The sequence below is a fragment of the Bos grunniens genome, chromosome 25 (assembly GCF_055505025.1).
Source record: "Bos grunniens cultivar Pamir isolate PY7600 chromosome 25, Bosgru_T2T1.0, whole genome shotgun sequence".
Classification (NCBI taxonomy): Eukaryota; Metazoa; Chordata; class Mammalia; order Artiodactyla; family Bovidae; genus Bos; species Bos grunniens.
In genome coordinates this window covers 961,431-980,719 of record NC_141189.1, presented here as the reverse complement: position 1 = coordinate 980,719, position 19,289 = coordinate 961,431, and the positions used below count along the sequence as shown (strand labels likewise).

The following is a 19,289-nucleotide window of genomic DNA, read 5'->3' as shown; positions in this document are numbered from 1 at the left end:
CCAGCAAAAGGAAGAGGGCGGCCCGGGGTCCAGAGACACTCGGGAACCCCCCGGACAGGAGTACGAACACCCGCTCCCCTCGTTGGGGCGGCTGTCCAACCATGCCCTCCCCCCAGGCTACCGAGAAGGCTTTCTCTGGAAACGCGGCCGGGACAACGGGCAGTTCCTAAGCCGGAAGTTCGTGCTGACGGAGCGTGAGGGGGCCCTGAAGTACTTCAACAGGAGTGATGTGAGTGGGTTCAGGGGCCAGCCCCCCACCTAGGCCTGGCACTGTGGTGCCACACCGCCAGCTGCCCCGCGCTCTCCTGGGAAACACTGCCCCCGTGGGGATCCTCCGCCCGCCGCTGGTCACAGCCACTCCCTCTGGTGTGGGTGATGCTGGGGGCACTCCTAGGCCCTCGAGGGACAGGGGACTGGCACCCTGCAGGCACGTCAGGGGGACCCTGGGCAGTGTGTGGAGGGGCTGGCCGGCCCTGCCCGATGGCACCAGGGCATCTGCAGCCCCACGACAAGGAGAGGGGAGAGGTCAGGCTGGCAGGGTGGGGAGCAGGAAGGGGGCACCCGGCCTAGCGTGGGGTGGACCACAGGGCCCACCCTCGCAGCTCCTGGGAAGCCCAGCCCAGAAAGTGTAGGTAACTTGCTCAGAGCCACAGGGCACCCAAGTGTGGGGCCAGCACACAGAGCCCGCCATGCCTGCCTAATGCTGAGGCCTGGCCCTGCTCCCCAGGCCAAGGAGCCCAAGGCCGTCATGAAGATCGAGCACCTGAACGCAACTTTCCAGCCGGCCAAGATCGGCCACCCGCACGGCCTGCAGGTCACCTACCTGAAGGACAACAGCACTCGCAACATCTTCGTCTACCATGAGGACGGGAAGGTGGGCGCACAGCTGAGCAGTGGGGCCGGACCACCCACACTGGCCGAGGAGAGCCTGTCCGGCCGCCGGACCGCCAGCGTGGCTGCCGTGGGAGCTGGCTGGGCCCCGTGGGAGAGGGGACCTAGGAGCCCCAGGGAGAGGAGGGGTGGCAGCTGGCGGAGCCCTGCCCCAGGGCGGGCATCTGCGTCCCCACCTGGCGAGGCTGGGCCTCCGAGCAGACCCCCAGGCCTGGCCTCCGTGTGTCTCTCTGGCATGATCTCCATGCGCCCGGCCGTTGTGTGGATTGTGCACAGCACACAGTCTTTTGACGCTCAGTATTTTAAAATAACCACGTTTCCCTTCAGCCGCGTGTGCCTTTGGGGTCATAGTCAGGAAGTCGCTGCCGAGTCGTGCCGTGGCCCCGTGTTCTTGTAAACTTTACTGTCGGGGACTCACGTCTCAGTCCTTGATTCGTCTGTGGTTGAGTAAGGGTCCAGCCTCATTCTCTGGCGTGTGGACATTCATTTTCCCAGCAGTTGGTTTAAAAGACTGTCTTCTCCCAACGGCCGGTCTTGATACTGTTCCAGAAACCAGTGAACACGCGAGTTCGTTCCTGGGTTCCCTGTTTTAGCCCATCCTGGGTTTCATGTTTTTGTCTTTTAATTTTACTGAACTGTAGTTGCCTTACAGTGTGGGTGTCTTCGGACTCGGTCACGCACAGCTCTTTCTCACGTTCCCGTCCGCTACGGGCTGTCACCGGGTGCGGGATAGGCTCCCTGAGCTGCACAGACCTGCCCTTACCTTCCTGCAGGCTCGTCTGCCGGCTCACCCTTCCCACCCCCTCCTCGGCAACCGCGGGTCTGTTCTCTGCGAGGCTCTGTTTCCTGAAAGCTCGTTTCTGCCGTGTTTAGATCCCACGTGTTAAGTGACTTCGAACGTGTTTGTCTTTCCTTAGTTACTCTCTGGGTGCAGCCATATTGCTGAGATGGCGTTCATTTTGTTCTAAAACGGCTGATCGTGTGTGTACAAATCTTCACCCACTCATCTGCCCGTGGACACACAGGCTGCCCGTGTGTCTCCAGACGAGTCTGTCTGAGTCGGTTTCCTCTCTGCTCCCAGGAGCAGGCTCGTACGTTTTTGAGGCCCTTCCACACTGCTGCCCACGTGTCCAGTTTACGCCCACGTGGGTGATGGAGCCCCTGCCCCAGCCTCCGCAGCAGGTTACCTGTAGCTGCCCAGCGTCGGCCGTCCTGACTGTGCGAGGCGGCGCCCCGCTCCAGTTTTGACGTGCGTTTCTCTGATCGCTGGTGACGCTGACCATCTTTCCATGTGCCTCTTGGCCACCTGTATGTTTTCTTTAGAGAAATGTCTGTCTAGGTCTTCTGCCCGTTTTTTGACTGGGCTGTTTTTCTGTCACTGAGTTATATGAGTTGTCCGTAGATGTTGGGGAACTAAGCCCTCATCGGTTGCCTTGTTCGGACATTTCCTCCCCGCCTGCGGGCTGTCTCTTCATTTTGTTCAGTTTCCTTTGGAGTTTGATTAGGTCCCACTGTTTCTTTTATCTCAAGTGCCTTGGGAGACTGACCTAAGAATACTGGTGCAGCTGGTGAGAGCAGGCTGTGCGTGGGTCCATAACAGACGCGCCTCCTTGGGCCAACGTCCGGTCATAAAAACAGCCGCGTCTGAGGAAAGGCCCGGAGCAGCGGGGCTGAGGGGCAGCCCGGCCGCAGCCCACCACCCAGGCCTGCTCCGGGGCCGTCCGTGGGCACCCACGCTGGCCCTCGGGCCACAGGCGGGCGGGGCTGGGGGGCGTGGCGGCCCTGGCGCGGCCCTCACCCCGCCTCTGCCCCCAGGAGATGGTGGACTGGTTCAACGCGCTGCGCGCCGCCCGCTTCCACTACCTGCAGGTGGCCTTCCCGGGCGCCAGCAACGCCGACGTGAGTGGCTGTGCTCCCTGTGACCCCGGGCGGGACGTGTGCCCTTGGCCGGGATGGGCGGCTGGGGGCTGACCAAGGGCCACGCGGCCCCCAGAGACCCTGGCCGCCAAGTGGCCTGAAGTCCCTGGAGACCACGGGGTTTTGTTCCTGGGGGTCTCAGCATCACTGTGGAGGGGGAAGGAAGGCGGGGGGGGGGGGTGGTGCGGGGCGGGGTGAGTGGGCAGGCGGGGAGGCCCCCAGGCCCACACCACGTGGTTCTGCCCCAGCTGGTGCCGAAGCTGTCCAGGAACTACCTTCAGGAGGGCTACATGGAGAAGACGGGGCCCAAGGTGGGTCTGACCCAGCGCCCTGGACGCCTGGGCCTCACAGCGAGGCCCCATCCTCGCCACCCGGGGCTGGGCGGAACACAGTGGGGGTTAAGTGCCGGCAACCCCACCGTGTGTTTCGTGAGCGTGGGCTCCACTGACCGCGCTCCTGGGGCGTTGGGTCCGGTCTGGTCGGCTGCGAGCCCTGCCTTACGCCCCTGTGCACCCGGGGTCCCCGCTGCGGGGCGGGGCGGGCAGGCATGGGGCCCAGACTCCAGGACCAGGTGGCACACCGGGGGAGGCGCGGCCTCGGGCCGACCTGTGCCCTCACCCCGACCTGTGCCCTCACCCCCCAGCAGACAGAAGGCTTCCGCAAGCGCTGGTTTACCATGGACGACCGCAGGCTCATGTACTTCAAGGACCCGCTGGTAAGGCCGGACGCGCCCCAGGCCCCTGAGGTGTGGCTGTGCTCTCCCACCACCGCAAGGCGGGCGGGCTCAGGTGGTCTGCTGGGTGAGCTAGGGGGCGGGCCAGGCTGGGGGCTGCACGCAGCTGAGTGACTCAGGCAGGAGCAGCCGCCCCGTGCAGCACCCCGGTGCCCCCCCAGGACGCCTTCGCCCGCGGGGAAGTCTTCATCGGCAGCAGAGAGAGCGGCTACACGGTGCTGGACGGGCTCCCACCATCCACCCAGGGCCACCACTGGCCACACGGGATCACCATTGTTACGCCAGAGCGCCGGTTTCTGCTGGCCTGCGAGACGGAGTCGGAGCAGCGGGCGTGGATGGAGGCGCTCCGGAAGGTGGTGGACAGGCCCATGCTGCCCCAGGAGTACGCAGGTGAGGCGGGTGGGCCGGCCGAGGGGGAAGCCTGGCGGCCCCACGTGGCCGTGACCCTGCAGGGCCCTGTCCTTTTGCAGTGGAAGCCCACTTCAAGCACAAGCCCTAGCACGAGAAGGTCCCGGAGGCCCGAGGACTCTGGACTGCCCAGACGTGGCTGCAGGAGGCCGCGGCTAACGGGGCCTGAGCTTCAGCCACGAGCACCCGTGTCTCTGGAACCCCTTTGTGGGCTGGCCCACCCCCCATGGGACACCCACAGCCCCCCCACTGACCTCTGCCCGCCAGACCCCCGTTCCTCTAAGGACCAGCCCCAAGCTGCCACTGCCCACCTGAGCGGGAACCCCCCCACCGCCAGGCAGCTGGGCTGTGGGGACAGAGCCGGCCTGCATGCCCCTTCCCAACACGTATTTATTGAAACCCACCGTGTCTGTCCTGGGGGCCTGGGGGCCAGAGCGGCAGCCGTGGACCCCACCCATCCTCAGTGAGCTGACCCACATGGATGCGTGGGTCTGGGGGGTTGGGCCCCCAAGGCAGGAGCCCCAGGGCCTCGGGCCTCAGGCCTGGCTGCCCCTGGGCGCCTGCCACGCCGGCTCAGGACTCCGCGCTGACCGTGACCCCCCGGTCTCTGCCTGCCCTGTCTCTGACCCCTCGGAGGATGGAGCCTGGGCCGAGCTCACATCTGCAGCCCAGCATGATGCCGGACAGTGGTAACCGCCCCAAGCCTCCCTGTGTGCCCGGGGTGGGGGGGCAGGGCCGTGGTGGAGCAGGACGTGTGTGGGGGTCACCGGCAGGTCATCTGGGTGCTGTCCTCTGTGGCCACATGCTCCCAGGGCACCTGGACCAGCTGCTGGGACCGAGAGGAGGGCACCGGGCCTTGGCCTGGCCTGTGGGCCCACAGTGGGCCCTCTTGTGAGCCGGCCTGCCCTTGCACCTGCGCGAGCACCCACAGTGCAGACTCGTCACAAACCTGGACCCTGGGCAGGGGCTGCAGGGTCCAGCAGGCAGCACAAAGCCCCCTTCACCGGGGCCACTGCCAGGGCTCGCCAAGTCAGGGGTCACCAAGATGGCTGGGCAAGGCGAGGACCGCTGTGAGGTCACCCAGGGCCAGAGCTCTGTCTCCCCAGACCTCCGGCGGCTCCTCCAGTCCTGGTCCCGGGGAGCCCAGGTCCTCAACTTCAGAGCAGGCAGGAGGGCTCGCCCAGGGTCCCCAGATCTTCCTGACCATGCAGGGCTGCCCAGGACTCAGCCTCGGGCCCTGGGTTGTGGCAGCCTGCTCTGTCGGTGTGGGCTCTGCACACCTGTGTCTGTGTGTGTGCACGCCCATGTGCTCTGCCAGAAAGCTCTAGAAAAGAACAGCTGCATGACCAGCCAGCAGGGAGACTCTCTCAGAAAAAGCAGAACCCACGAGGCGGTGCGGAGTCAGAGGCACACAGCCCGCGTGCAGGCATCACAGCATCTCCTGCTCGGATGAGACCAGGGCTCAGGGCACCCAGCCCCACCGGCCGCTCACCTGTCCGCAGATTTAAGTACAACACTGTTTATACCTAAAACCATGACACTCTCCCAACACTGGCCACTTGGTGCCACCCACCAAGGACACACTCCAGACAGAGCTGGAAAAACACTGGTCCCAGCGCCCGCGGGCCTCACGGGGCATCCAGGCCGCTTCTCCCCGCCCACACCCGGCCCCAGGAGCTCCCTCAGAAAGGACCACTGCTGCTGAGCCCAGTATAAAGGATTTATTTAAACTCAACAATGAACACAAACCTTCCTTTAAATTCCATTTTTACAGTAAATAAAATTGTGTACTGCGTTCCTTCCCATGCATGATCAGCGGGTATTAATCTACAACTCTTATTATAATTGTGAAAAAATAAAGTGTTTCCCCTTTTGTAACCGTCCCGGGCATCTGGTGCAGCGTCGGTGAGGCACAGGCCTGCTCGTCCCGGGCCGCTCACCTGCATAAACCCGAGCCGTCAGGTCACGGCCTCCATCACCGGCGATGGTAACGCCGCCCCATGAAGGTGGGGGTCCCGCAGCCTCCTGACGAGAGCCGTTCTGGTGGCCGGGCGCCCGGCTGCCCAGCTGTCCCCGGGACACGGTGGCCGGGCCCCCCGCCCCACTGAGCCCTCCCCAAGCAAACCAGACACGAGGGCCGGGAGGAGGCGCCGCAGGGCCTGCGCTTTATTGGGGTCATCAAGGTACACGGCCTGGCCTGGGCCCCCGCGCGCCCCGGCCCCGCTGAATCTGCGGCTCCGCGGGCGTCAGTCGAGCTCGATGGGGCTGCTGTCGTCCTGGCTGTCCTCGCCCTCCTGCTCCGAGGAGCCCATGAGGCTGCTCAGGAGGTTCCCTGGAAGGGGCGCGCGCCGTCAGCCCTGGCCCCGCCCCGAGGCCCCGCCCCTCGCCCTCCTCCCGCCCGCCCGCCCGCCCGGGGGCCTGCGGGCCCCGCACGGCCACCAGCACAGGCCTGGAGGCACCAGGGACCCAGCGGCGGCTCGCTCAGGTCGCCTCTCCAGTGCCGCAGGGGTAAAGGGGACGACGGCTCTAAAGCCACAGGCAGCGACCAACCGCTGTCAGCTGTGGGCCTTGCTGGGCCAGACGCTTCTTTTCACCTAGTTTTTACCCAAAGAACCACTCCTCCGTTGATACAGGCACAAAGTTTATCAAGTGCCCAAACCCAACCCACAAAGGGAACAAGAAAGGGCGTGTGGTGCCCCTGGGGTGCGCCCGCCCCACGGCGCGCACTCGGACCCAGGACAGGTTCTGCGGGAAAAGCAGGACTGCTGACGAGGCCGAGGCGAGGGAGGGCTGGACGCGGCCCCCGCGACAAGTGGCCATGGTGAGAGCCCAGAAAAGGGGAGCAGCCCTCACCCCGTCACTGACACGCCACACAGACTCCACCTACAGGTCAAGTCCAACCTGTATCTAAGGGGAAACAGCCTCTCAAATGATCTGGGAGACCAGAGAGCTTTCCCCATGGCAGCCCCGTTTGACGACGCTCACCCCAGCCTCCCTGCAGAGCCCCATGGGGCAGGCTCACCTGCGGTGGCCTATCGGGCAGGGGACGTGCAGAGGGACTCGCTCTCCCGGGCCTGCGGCCCTGAGGCCCACAGCAGCTCCAGAGCAAAGGACAGGGGCTGTGGGCTCATGGAGAAGTAAGTGACGGCCTGTCTGTGAAGTTCCCCCCAAGGAAGCTAAGACAGGCTGCCTGGCCTGCATGTCCCCGGGGACAGTGGCGGGGCCAGCACATCTGGACTCTGTGAGACACGCTTTATCTACTTAAAAGTAAACCTAGAGCGTTAGCGATGTCAAAACCCAGGTCTGAGTGCAGGACTCTGCTGGCCCCTGCCCTGCTGGAGGGCAGGTCAACCAGGACTCGGGAGTCGAGACAGAGGCAGCAGGACGGCGGGGCAGGACAGGGAGAGGCCTGGCCCCGAGAGGCAGCGTCCGGGCCTGCACCCGCCAGCGCCAAAGACACACACTCCCTACACGCTCCAGGCTCCAGCAGAGGGAGTCCCAGAACCTCACAGCTTCACTGGTCAAACTGCTGAACTACGAGCACCCGTCCGTCAAATGCCAGAGCCAGAAAGACACTACAATGAAAGGAAACTACGAACCAATGTCCTTTATGAGCAGCGATGCAAAACCCCCACAAAACACTAGCAAACCAAGTTCAGCAGCGTGGTGAGACTCAGGCACCACGGCCAAGTGGGGTCTGCTCCTGGGACGCAAGGGTGGCTCAACATGTGACAGTCAGTCAGCGTGACACAGCACGACAGACAGAGGAAACCGACCAATGACCATCAGCTGACACAGAGAAAGCGCTTCACAAAGTCAACACTCCTGAAAACACTAAGAAAGGAAACCATCTCACACGGCGACGTGGTAACAGCCATGTATGAACCCACAGCAAACATCACAGCAGTGACACTCAGAGCTCCTGCCCCGAAACCCAAGGACTGCTCCCACCACTGCTCCCAACTCGGCATGGTGCGCCCTGAACGGCTTGCACTGCGTGTGCTCACACTGAAGCCCCACCCGACCTGCAGCAGGCGGAACCCACGCATGGTGGGCCAGCTCTAAATTACACACCAGCTTTTGACTGCTCAGGGAATCAGCGCCCCCTCTCCACACTGTTCAAGGGTCAACTGAACGTGAAGTTCTAGCCAGAGCAATTAGGCAAGAAAATAAAAGGAATTACAAATTGAAAAGAGGTAAAATTATCTGTCTGCAAGTGGTATGATTTTACATGTAAAAATTTCCAAAGAGTATAAAATAAACAAAAACAATTCTATCTACAACAGCATCAAAAAGAATAAAACAGTTAACTAGCTGAACCAAGGAGGTGAAAGATTTCACAATGAAAAGTGTGAAACGTTTCTGAAAGACACATAAGTGAAGACACGTCCCATGTTCCTAGATAAAAAGACTCAATACTGTTAAAATGTCAATACTACCTACAACTGGCAACAGACTGAATGAAATCTCAAATCCCCAAAATATTTTTTTGTGGAAATAAAAAACCCATCCTAAATTTCACATGGACTCAAATAGCCAAAACAATCTACTTTCAAGGGACTCAAATACCCAGAACAATCTTGAACAAAACTAAAGTCTCGCACTTTTTCATTTAAAAACTTGCTATAAAGCTACAGTCATCAAGATTGGGCTTCCCAGGCGGTGCTAGTGGTAAAGAACCCGCCTGCCAGTGCAGGAGACCCAGGTTCGATCCCTGGGTCAGGAAGATCCCCTGGAGAAGGAAATGGCAACCCACCCCAGTGTGCCTGCCTGGAGAATCCCATGGACAGAGGAGCCTGGTGGGCAAGAAACAGTCTACTGGTTTGCAGAGAGGCAGACAATTTAGTAAGTAAACAAATCAGTGTGGTTCGAACATAAAGACACGCCTCAACCAGTGCAAGAGAGAACCCAGAAAGGAACCCTCAAGTACGTGCTCAAAGATTTTTGACAAGCGGTATATGCCCACTCGGTGGGGAAAGGACAGTCCTCCCAGCATGTAGTGTTGGGAAAACTGAACATCCACACACCCAACAACAAAGCCGGGTGGTTACATACACAGACCACCACATAAAAGACCCGTCAAACTGGATCAAGGACCCACACGGAGGCCTCAGCTAACAGAATTCTTACACCACAGGGCAAAAGCTTTGTGACACTGAACTTGGGAGACGACACCAAAGGCACAAGCAACAAAGAGAAACAGACGGGCAGGATGGAGATTTAACACTTGCATCAAACGACATTCCAGGGGTTCACGTCGACGTGCGGCGGAAACCAACTCGATACTGTAAAGCAGTTACCCTCCAATTAAGAATTTAAAAAAGACGCTCCAGGGGGTAAAATGGTGACGAGGCAGGGGAGGCAAGAACAGGCGGACAGAGGGTTTTCAGGCAGCACGACAGTAACGGTGCGTCCACGTCTCCGCACGCTTGTCCGAACTCACAACAGACACCAGTGACCCTGACGTGCCCTGCTCTGGCGCTGAGGCCCCGTCAGAGCAGGCGCGTCCTGACAGGCGTGCCCGCTGGAGGGGGAGGCTGCGCCGGGGTGGCGGGGGTGCTTGTGTGGAACCCTCCTACCTCCCTCTTAATCTTGCTTGGACATAAAACTGTTTTTAAAAAAAGGTCTTAAAAAAAAGCCAACCCACAGAATGGGAGAAGACAGCTGCAAATCACGCATCTCGTGAGGAATCAGTACTCAAAGCCAGGGAACGACATGAACAGACCTTCACCAACGGCCGACAAGCTCGCGCAAGAACCACAAGGTGCTCAGTCACTGAGGAGACGCAGCCGCCCGGGGCGCAGGCCCAGTGCCCACGCACAGGGCGCCGCTGCCAGCCAACAGCAGCAGGCGCGGGGCACGCGGACACGCAGGTCCCGGCCCCTCAGCCCCGCCGGCGGCCGTGCGGGACGGAGCACCGCCGTGGGAGGAGGGTGTGCGCTCAGCGTCACACGGCCCAGCAACTCTGCTTCTGGGGTCCCAGGAGCACCGAAAGCAAGACCTCACAGAGATGACTTGCACACCCACATTCACAGCGGGCCAAGGGGAAGAACCCACGCACCCACCGACTGGACAGATAAACGAGACGCGGTCCATGCGCGTGACGGGCCACACGTCACCCCAGGGAGGAAGCGAGTCACGGCACCTGCCGCAGCCGGCACCGGACACACCGCGACTGCGCGAGGGCGGCCCCGGGCGGCGTCGGCTCACAGCGCCCGGCAGGAGGCGGGGGGCTCGGGCTGGGGCCAGAGTCTCGGCGTGGGACGGTGGCCAGGACCAGCCGCCCACCGCAGCCTCACGGCCCCCACGGCACGGCTGCGGTGGGCAACGGCACGCAACGTGCGCTTTCCCACAAAACACACCCGGCTTTGACTCTGCGGCCGACAGGAGCCCAGGGGAGAGTATTCATCGGGGCAACAGGCCCTACAGCTCTGCTCGGGAGGTGGAGAGCTGGGGCCACCGGGCGGGGGCGGGGGGAGATGGGCCAGCAGCCCTCCTGCCAGCGTCGGACATGCTCCAGGCCCTGGACGTGCCCTGTGCTCTGAGCTGCACCCACGGGCCCCCCACCCGTGAGCCCCCTCACCTAGCAAGCCTCCGTAGGATGACGTCTGCTTGGGCGGCACGCCGAAGAAGAGCTGTCCTATCCTGTCGAGGTACTGCGGGGGGCGGGCACTGAGCCGGGGCTGTGCCCGGAAGCTTCTCCCCCAGCCCCTCAGCTTCTCCCCCCCATCCCCCCAGCTTCTCCCCCCTTCTCCCCCCGCCCCCCCCAGCTTCTCCCCCTTCTCCCCCCTCCTCCCCCCGCCCCCCAGCTTCTCCCCCTCCTCCCCCCGCCCCCCAGCTTCTCCCCCTTCTCCCCTCGCCCCCCAGCTTCTCCCCCTTCTCCCCCCCCCTCCCCCCGCCCCCTTCTCCCCACCCCCAGCTCCCCCTCCCCGGCCCGCACCTCGTTGTACATGGGGTCCCGGCGCAGGGACGGCTGGTACTGCTCACACAGCACGGTGAACACGGTGAGCTTCCCCCTGGAACAGGAGGAGCCACCACACTGATGCTACGCGGGACCACGGGCATCGACCACGGGCATCGAAAAAGAAACCACACGCCTCCACACACACTCCCACACGTCTCTACACGTGCCTCTGCACACCTCCAGTGCCTTCACACAACCACACGCCTCCACGCACACACCTCTGCGCACACTCACCCATCTACGGCCAGCAGCAGAAACCAGATGAAGTTGAGCAGGGGCTGCACGAAAGGAGGCCCGCCCTCGATGGACGGGTGCTTCTGCGTGTACGTCGTGAACACCACCGAGGCGCTGCTCTTGTTTTTTAAACAGAGAAACCTGGAAATAAGAACATCGGTCAGTGGGTGCACCCAGCCGCAGGAGGAGCAGACGGGGGCACACGCCCCCGCCCCGCCCACCTAAGGTGCCTGCCAGGCCCAGCGCAGGGAGCTGGGGTTGACAGCGTGGGGACTGACTCCAGAGGGCACCCAGCCAAGGTCAGCAGAGGAGGGAGGGCAGCAGCTCCCTGAGCCCGAGCGCCTGCCTACCCGGCCGGTGAGCACACGGGCTGGATGCCGCCCAGCACTGGTCTCCTCCCTGTGGAGGACGTGTCTACGGCCAGATTTCAGCGCAGTGTGGGCCCACGACACAGCCAGGTGGGCAGGGAAGGGCGGAGGCCGGAGGGGACATCGGCACCGCGCACAAAGCTGGGGCCAGGGTGCTCCGCACGGTGAACAAGCTCTGTTCTCAGAGTCGCAGGCTCAGCATCAAGTGGTGCTGGTGGGGCTCCGAGGCTCCCTGTCCCCCAGCTCACGAGACACAGCCCGGCCGAGGCCTGGCCACCACATCTCAGTCCTCTCTGGGAAGGTTAACCTCATTCACAACAGTAGTGTGTCTGCTGGGGGGAGAGGCTGGGCTCCAGTCACCTCACGTGAGCCCCCCGCAGTGCTCACACCTCCAGCAAGTCTGCTATACCGCAGTGTTCTTAAAGTAAATTGTCCAGAAACACAAAAGAGAAGACAACTGGGGCAAAAGAGCCAAGATACAGAGCTGGGTGGGAAGCTGGCTGGTGACACCCCATCACTGTGTCTGGACACACGAAACGTCTGGGAAGACAAGCCGCCTTTCAACAAAACCCGTGTCATACGGACACTTCACGTCCCAGGGTGGAGCTGAAAATTCAGTAAACATGTGTCCCACCAAAAGAGCAACTCCCTCCCAACCAGACGTGATGGATAAATGAGAAAACAAAATCGATGGCAACAAAAAAGCAACTTAAAGCATAAAAAGTGCTTCTACTGTCAAGAGAAACATCACAAGTTGACCTGAGAGAGCGCAGGTCTGGAGTCCCCAGAGGTCAGCGGCAAAGTCACGCTTGGGGACGTGAGCCGTGTGTGGGATGCCAAGTGACTTCAGACCTGTCCTTGCGTGAGGTTCGGCCAGAGGCCGGCCCGGGACCCGGGGAGACCACACACGAGGGGGGGATGGTGGGTACCTACTGGAGGACGGCCTGGGCCACGAACATGTCCACCTCGCTGCGGAAGCCGCGGGCCGTGGAGTACTCCACCAGCATGTTGGCGCAGCCCTCGCCGTCACTCGAGTGCAGGAAGTGGTACCGCGACTCGCAGTAGTTCTGTTCTGCGGACAGAGCGCGGGGGAGCGGCCATGAGCGCGCTGTGCACACAGGGCCCCGTCCCGCCAGCACACTCCACCTGGGCAGTGGACCCAGTGGAGGCCAGACTGTCCCCTGCACCGTGGGGACAGCTGGGAACGAGTCAGGGAGGCAGAACCCGAGGCCCCCGGGAGCGCAGCACGCGGGATGGAGCCCAGGGGCCCTCTGCCCACGCCTGCCATCCTGACGAGGACGCAGGACCGGACGCGGGGTCTTTGGGGACCAGCCGTCCTCTGCTGCTCAGCTCTTCTGAGCCTCTGACGCTACACTGGCTACTACCCTCTGGGTGGGTAACCCCAGTCCCAACCTGCCCAGTTTCAGTAGAGGACTGGAGCTGTGAAGGGGCCCCCTGATACACAGGCCCCCCACTCCCCCAACCCACCTTCCAGCCAATGGCTCCCACCCAGAGCCACTCAGCTCCTACCCGACTCTGGGATGTCTGACGCTCCTGTCTACCGTCACAGCTGGGGGTGCTGATGGCACCCAACCCCAACCCCAGACCACCCAGCAGCTAGCGCTGGCGGGACGCCCAGGGTCAGTGGCACAGAGGCCGAGACCCAGCTACAGGGCAGGGACCCTAGGTCCTACTCACGCGCCACACTGGGCCCCTCTCCTCCAGAGGAGGCTCCACGGCTTCCAGTTAAGCCTTCTCCACCTTCCAGCAATTCCCCAGCCCAGTGCAGCCCCAGGTCACAGCCAGCTCCTGGCCACCTCCAACACAGAGCTAGTTCTGGGGTCTCCTCAGTCTCCTCTCCTCCCAATCCCAAGAGGTTTCACAGCCTCCAGGTGAAGAGGAGAAACCTGGCAAGTCTCCAGGGCCCTCCAGCCCCGGGCAGGCAGCTGCACAAGACCTCAGCGGGCCAGGGCTCCTACTGCCCTCGCACAGGACGTTGGCCCCGCCACACCGCCCCCCCGGAGGCTGCCCATCGCAGGGGGGCCTGCAAACACCCCTGAGCACAGCCTCCCATGTGCGCAGGGTCCTGCCAACCTCACCCACCGTCTGTGCCTGAGACCCTTCAAATGCCCAGATCTTCAACTTCAAACCTTTAATACACGCGTACCAGAGCTACACAGCTCCTAACCTCAGCAAGGCCTCTGCACGGGCGCCGGCCGCACAAACCGGGCTCCGCAGACCCGGGCAGGCCGGGCACGCAGGCGGACGAGGCAGTGCAGAGGGGCCTGCGGGCCCAGCCAACCCGCGGGCACAGCCCGGCAAGCGTGTCCAGAGCAAAGTGGCCTCTAGCCGAAGTCTTCTGAACCGCCACAGGCGGGGGCGGACAAGGCCGCCCGTCGGTGCGGTGCGACAGCCCCTGCCCGCGGCCGCCACGCGTCCACCCGGCCCCGAGGACTGCCGCTGTGTTCACGGGTCAGCGACGCCCCGCCCGCGGTTGCCCGTTTAGAAGAGAGCGGTGGGTGCGGACGAGCCGGCGGGGGCGGCGGATGCAGAACCCAAGGCCCGCGGCCTCACGGCCGCCACCCAAGCACGCCTACCTTTCCACAGGGTGAGGGCCAGCAGCTGGTGGAGCCGGGGGTGGCCCAGCTTCCCTGACCCGCCGCTGGACCACTTGAGGGCTCGGGACACGAACGCCACTCGCTCCGGGGAGTTGGGGTCCATCAGGCTGAACAGCTTGGCCAGACTTTCTGCAAACGACAGCACACAGGCCTGACCCGCAGGCACGCGCGCCGCTTCGGCTCTGTACCGGGCGTCTCAAAGAAGTGAAAACCCGCCACTTCCGGGTGCAAAAGCGAAGCAGCGCAGGCACGGTGGTGGGGCCCTGGGGCTGCCCGCCCTCACCAGGCGCCTCCCCAGCGGGGCCCGCGAGCCGCGCCGGCAGGCGGGAAACGGGCGGCGGATACGCTGCGCCCTCCGCGGGGTCCGTGCAGGCGTGAGTTTATGAGCACTTGAACGCGCGCGTGCAGATGTGCGTGCGTGCCTGCGCGCGCGCGCGTGCGCGGTAAGGCTCGCGCCGCCTCACCCAGCAGCTCGTCGGCCACCTCGACCTCCGCCTTCTCCAGCGACTCCAGGACGAGCATGGACAGGTCAGCGGCGCTGTTTTGCTGTGAAACGTTAGGGAAGCTGGTCAGTGGGAAGAGAGGCTCCTGCCAGTTTTCAGAAGGCGGGAAGGCTGGCCGGTGGCTCTGGCTGCCAGTTAAAAACCAGTGACCGACCGCACCTAAGAAACAGTTCGGAGCACCGAGGCGGGCCACGGGCACGCTAGGGCCGCCCTCCAGACCTCTCCCTGGGCGCTCCGCGCTGACGGCTCACCTGGCCGTGGCTGAAGAACAGCAGGGCCCCGGAGCACATGAGTTCGCGGGCCTCGGCGTGCTTGCTCTGGGCCATGTACCTGCGGGAGAGAGGGCGGGGCCGTCAGGTCCCACCACACAGGCCCGCTAAGCTCGGCCACCCCGCACCCCCGTCTGGTGACAGCGTGCGGGCACCCTCTCCGACCACAGCAGCGCCTCCCTGGAGCAGGGCAGGGGGCTCAGCAGAGGGACCAGAGAGGGGCTGGGGGCCACTTCCGGCTTCATGCACACGTCTGACCGTGGCAAAAGGCAGGGAGAACCTGGCCAGGGCCACGCGTCGGGGCCGATGGGCTGCTAGGCCGTCCCCTCCACCCTGAGTGCTTTCCACCGGGAACGCATCTCACTGGGGACAGGAGTTGGGAAAAGCTGGCTTCCCAACTGCAGACGGACAGGAACCTGATGGGCAACGAGGTGCACACAGAACAGAAAGGACGCTTCCTCCACAACCAGCGAGACAGAGATCCGGGGCGGCAGGGTGGCCCACCCGGGGCCTGAGCCGAGCACAGGACACCAGGTCCACTGGCCACGTGTTCCTCTCAGGGACAAACAGGCAGGAAACCCGCCCAGCCGGTCAGACCTGTGTCCCAGCCCACACAAGCCGAGTCAGAGATGTGAGAGGTGTGCGGCCAGCAGGCACGCAGGAGAGGAGACACGGGAGCCCGGCTGCCCTCCGGCTCAGGCCGGGACCAACCACGGAAAAGGGCTTTTATGCACCTGGCTCGGGAGCAGCAGCCTCAGCCTCAGCGCACAGGGTGGGACCAGGAAGAGAAACCCACAGCCGGAGAAGCACCCAGGGCACCTGCGGGTGTGGGCCGGGCATGGACACGACACAGGGCTTCTGGAAAAACAGGCCCTTGCACAGCCATGGCACAGACGGTCACACAGTGGGCTCTGCTTCAGGGACACGACAGGCTCCGGATCCTCCCCCTGAAGCACAGCTAGAGATAAGCACCTAAAAAGCCAGGGAGGGACGGGAGGCCCGAGAGGCAGACAGGCAGCTCCGGTTTCCAGTGACCACAGCCACACAGTCCTGGGCAGCCCTGCCCGCGGGAGAACAGCCAGCCCCTTGGGTCTGGAGCCGCCTGCTGCTGGAAACCCCACAGCAGTGACAGGTGCCCCAAAGCCTGACGTGCTTTCTGGACGCCGCAGAGGGACGTGCCTGACCCCCTCCTGTCCCGGCAGAGAGAAGGCTGAAGAGACAAAGGAGCGCCCATGGCACCTGGGACAGAGCTCGGCCTTCCTTGGAACCAGCAGCTCCTGCCCTCCTTGTGCAGCACACACCCTGTAAATCCAACCCAATTCCTCTCCCTCTCCTCAAGCTGCTGGGGGACACAGTGTAAGTGAATTAAAATAGCACAGATTGGTGCATTTATCCAACAGGTGAATGGATAAGACGTGGCCCACCCATACAACGGAATACCGCCCAAAAATAATTAATTAGTGACACGTGTAGGGGTGAATCTTCAAATGATCATGCTAAGGAAATTTGAAAAGTCAGATAAAAAGAGTACATACTATATAATGCTACTTACATAAAATTCCAGAGAATGCAAACCCATGTTTTATAACAGAAATCAGTGGATGCCTGGGGGCAAGGGGTGAAAAATTCATTATAAAGGCAGAAGAGAAAGCTTTGGGGCATGAGGGGTATTTTCAGTACTTTGGTGATAATTTCTTGGGTGAATACATATATCAAAACCCATCAAATTGTACATGTATGTAAACGCTTAAAAGCACTTATAAAAAGACATTAGAAGAGTGAAGCTGACTTCTTTGGAAGCTGCCAGCCACGCAGAGCTCTAAGCCAGGACTGCAACTGCAGGTCTGAGCATGGATGGCACCCTGCAAGCCGACTCAGCTGGGCCCTCTGGATGCCCACTAACGCCACCCTGCTTGGGTCCACAGCTGACCATTCATTTCTCAGGAGTCCTGAACACGTGTAGGAGCCCTCAAAGACCAAAGAGGAAGCCAAGACTTGGAGAAGACCTTCAGCAAGTTGTCCTGGGTTACAGGTCACTGAGCAGAGGGGAAATGTGAATCCGAGTCAAGGCAGGGCTGGTGGTCACCACAAAGCAAACTCTGGGCACAGGGAGGCCTCTTCAAAGCTAATCAACAATCACGTTCCTGGTATAGCAGTGACTGGAGAACTGGCTCAAAACAAGGAACGCTGTGTTTATTTTTGGGACGATCCAGTTTTGCTTATTAATCACTGGGGCAAATATTTATATACAAATCCCTGAGAACAGCAAGCACCTGGCAAATCTCAAGCGCTACAAAGCTCCCATCCTACAGATCTGATTGGCTGAGCTCCGGGCAGAAGGCTCCGCGTTACAGACTTTAAACCTGCTTACACCTTTGGCTCATCCCCTGAAGGACAATTAACTCCCTCCTACCTGGTCCTCTGGGCCACCGAGCCCAAACACGACCTGAGGCAGGCACACTCGCACTGCGTCCCAACCAACCTACAACCAAAACAAAAAGTACTACCAGAGTTTCCAAGACACTGATTCAACTTGCTGTTAAAAGAAAAAATTTATATCTAGGCCTAAATGGTGTAAGGCAGACCTGACTGCCCATAAACATCACAGCAAAATATTTGCCATCCTGCGACAGTTTAGGGAAAAAAAAAAAAAAAAAACATTCCGCAGAACAGATTAAATCCTCTAAAATTATCTTTAAATGCTAACAAATGGCCCAAATGTTTTCTGGCAAGAAACCTGAAGGCTGATTGCATTTGTGTAATATACAGGAATGCCTGACACACGCAGGAACAACTAAGAAATCACAGCGGTAGCTGTAGTGACAGCAGAAACGGTGAGACACGCTGCAGTCCAGAATAAAACCGAGCTAGGCAGCGCACGGACAGCTCCTGAGGCCACACTAAAACCGACATCGTATTTAATCCAATACATCCGAGCGGCGCTTCACCGTGCGATCAGCAGTTCCTGAAGTTACCTGACATTTTCTCTGCGCTGAGTTTTTGAAGGCCGAGTTTTTACACTCACAGCCCATCCTGAGGGACTCAGTCCAGAAGCTCAACTGCCGCACGTGGCCAGCGAGCCGCACAGGCACAACCGGCTTTATGGAAACAGCCGGTTTAGTAACAAGGTGAGCAAGGGCGACACAGCCAGAGGAGAAATATGTTTACAGCCTCGCGGCCGGACCCGGGGGGAGCAGAATCGTGGGACTCGGGGCGAGGGTTTCAAGCTCAACGGCGCTCAGGGCGGGGGAGGGGGAGAGCGGCCGGGCCAGGGTCCGGAACCCTGGCCGTCTGCATCTCGGTCGCGGTTTCGGGTTGGGTCTGGGGTCTCGGCCGGGGCTTTGGGTGGGAGCACGGGTCGGGGGGGTCCAGTCTCGGGCGGGGCTCTGTAATCCGCGGGCCCGGGCCCGGACTGGGGCCCCGGAGGTGGGTGAGGGGCCGCGGCGTCGCTCCCAGGCTGCGGCCCGCCCCCGGCCACCTCGCCGCCGCCCGCTCCCACCGCCCAGGCGACGGGCAGCGGCGCGGACCAATGGCTGTGCGGGGCGGCGCGGCGCGGCCAATGGGGGGCGGCCGGGGGCGGGGCGCCGGGCTCCGTGGCCGGGCGGAAAGCCCTGGAAGGCGGCGGCCGCGGCGCAGCGACTACCTGAAGAAGAGGGTCCGGTACATCTGGTGCGCCTCGTAGTAGTCGCCCTTCTCGACGCTGGCCCGCAGCTTGCCCTCCACGCGCTGGACGCCGCCGCGGTTGCGGGCACCGTTCCGGGCGCTCTCCTGCTCGGCCATCGCCGCCGCCGCCATCGGGCCGGCGCTCCGCGCAGGGCTGACGCTGTCGCAGGCGCGGTCGGCAGCGCCTCTCGGCTTCCGTCCCGGCGGCCTCCGGATGCCCTCTACGGTGGCCCGCGAGGAGCCGCGCGCTGCCGGGGAGGCGGGGCGCGGGCGGGCACGTGATCGCGGGGCGGGACGCGGGGACGGCGGGGGCCGCGGGCGACGCCGCGGGGCGGGGCGGCGCCACAATGGCGGCGGCCGAAGCGCCGCATGCGCCGTCCGTCCGCGAGTGCGCCGGGAGGGCGCGCCCCGCAGTGACTGCGCGCCCCGCAGTGACTGCGGCCGCCGAGACACTGAAGCTTTCCGGGGAAGACCGTGCTCCCAGCCCTTCACCGGGGTGCCGGCGGCTCGGAGTCCGGGGACAGCGCTCGACCCCGCCGCTGACTGCTCGCAGGTGGTCCGTGGGAAACGCGGAGACACGTCTGCGCCTAGGGCGCGCGGCGAGGACGCGCACGGCCGCCGCCAGGGGGACGCGCACGGCGTAGGCGCGCACGCGCGCCGCGAGGCTGGCTACCCGAAGACCCCGGCCCGAAAGGGTCGGAGGAGGGGGTCGCTCAACGCG

General features: G+C 62.5%; 2 protein-coding genes across 16 annotated transcripts in view; one reads left to right on the top strand and one right to left on the bottom strand.

Annotated features, from left to right (window-relative positions):
* The window catches only part of ADAP1 (ArfGAP with dual PH domains 1), a 42,035-nt gene extending 36,208 nt beyond the window's left edge, over positions 1-5,827 (top strand). For 8 of the 12 annotated variants that reach the window (XM_086376887.1, XM_086376889.1, XM_086376882.1 and 5 more), the window contains exons 5-11: positions 117-229; positions 728-874; positions 2,707-2,790; positions 3,057-3,119; positions 3,452-3,523; positions 3,703-3,931; positions 4,012-5,827. In XM_086376887.1, coding sequence (XP_086233013.1) covers positions 117-229; positions 728-874; positions 2,707-2,790; positions 3,057-3,119; positions 3,452-3,523; positions 3,703-3,931; positions 4,012-4,040 — 737 coding nt within the window. In that variant the 3' untranslated portion in view covers positions 4,041-5,827. The remainder of the gene's footprint in view (positions 1-116; positions 230-727; positions 875-2,706; positions 2,791-3,056; positions 3,120-3,451; positions 3,524-3,702; positions 3,932-4,011) is intronic. The other 4 variants (XM_086376883.1, XM_086376880.1, XM_086376885.1 and 1 more) reach the window with 3 other exon arrangements.
* On the bottom strand, positions 5,656-18,758 carry GET4 (guided entry of tail-anchored proteins factor 4). Of its 4 annotated transcripts, XM_086376927.1 has the most exons (11): positions 17,881-18,405; positions 16,458-16,510; positions 15,640-15,852; positions 14,888-14,966; positions 14,598-14,679; positions 14,113-14,262; positions 12,449-12,587; positions 11,148-11,288; positions 10,890-10,965; positions 10,533-10,605; positions 5,656-6,281 (listed from the first exon to the last, which is right to left on the bottom strand). In XM_086376927.1, the coding sequence occupies exons 4-11, from the start codon at positions 14,960-14,962 to the stop codon at positions 6,196-6,198; spliced, it is 822 nt and encodes a 273-aa protein (XP_086233053.1). In that variant the 5' UTR covers positions 14,963-14,966; positions 15,640-15,852; positions 16,458-16,510; positions 17,881-18,405; the 3' UTR covers positions 5,656-6,195. The 4 variants fall into 4 exon arrangements, with proteins under 4 accessions (XP_086233053.1, XP_086233051.1, XP_086233050.1 ...); XM_086376925.1 differs by lacking the exon at positions 15,640-15,852; XM_086376924.1 differs by lacking the exons at positions 15,640-15,852; positions 16,458-16,510; positions 17,881-18,405 and adding an exon at positions 18,549-18,758.
* Positions 18,759-19,289: the final 531 nt, after the last annotated feature.

What these genes read in the sequence shown, in the direction of transcription:
- GET4 (XM_086376924.1), bottom strand. Translation starts at nt 18,700, where the DNA reads ATGGCGGCGGCGGCGATGGCCGAGCAGGAGAGCGCCCGGAACGGTGCC. An exon ending in GGCCCTCACCCTGTGGAAAG is followed by an intron (nt 12,588 to 14,112) that starts GTAGGCGTGCTT and finishes CTCTGTCCGCAG; the next exon opens with AACAGAACTACTGCGAGTCG. An exon ending in GGGACCCCATGTACAACGAG is followed by an intron (nt 10,606 to 10,889) that starts GTGCGGGCCGGG and finishes CGCCCCCCGCAG; the next exon opens with TACCTCGACAGGATAGGACA.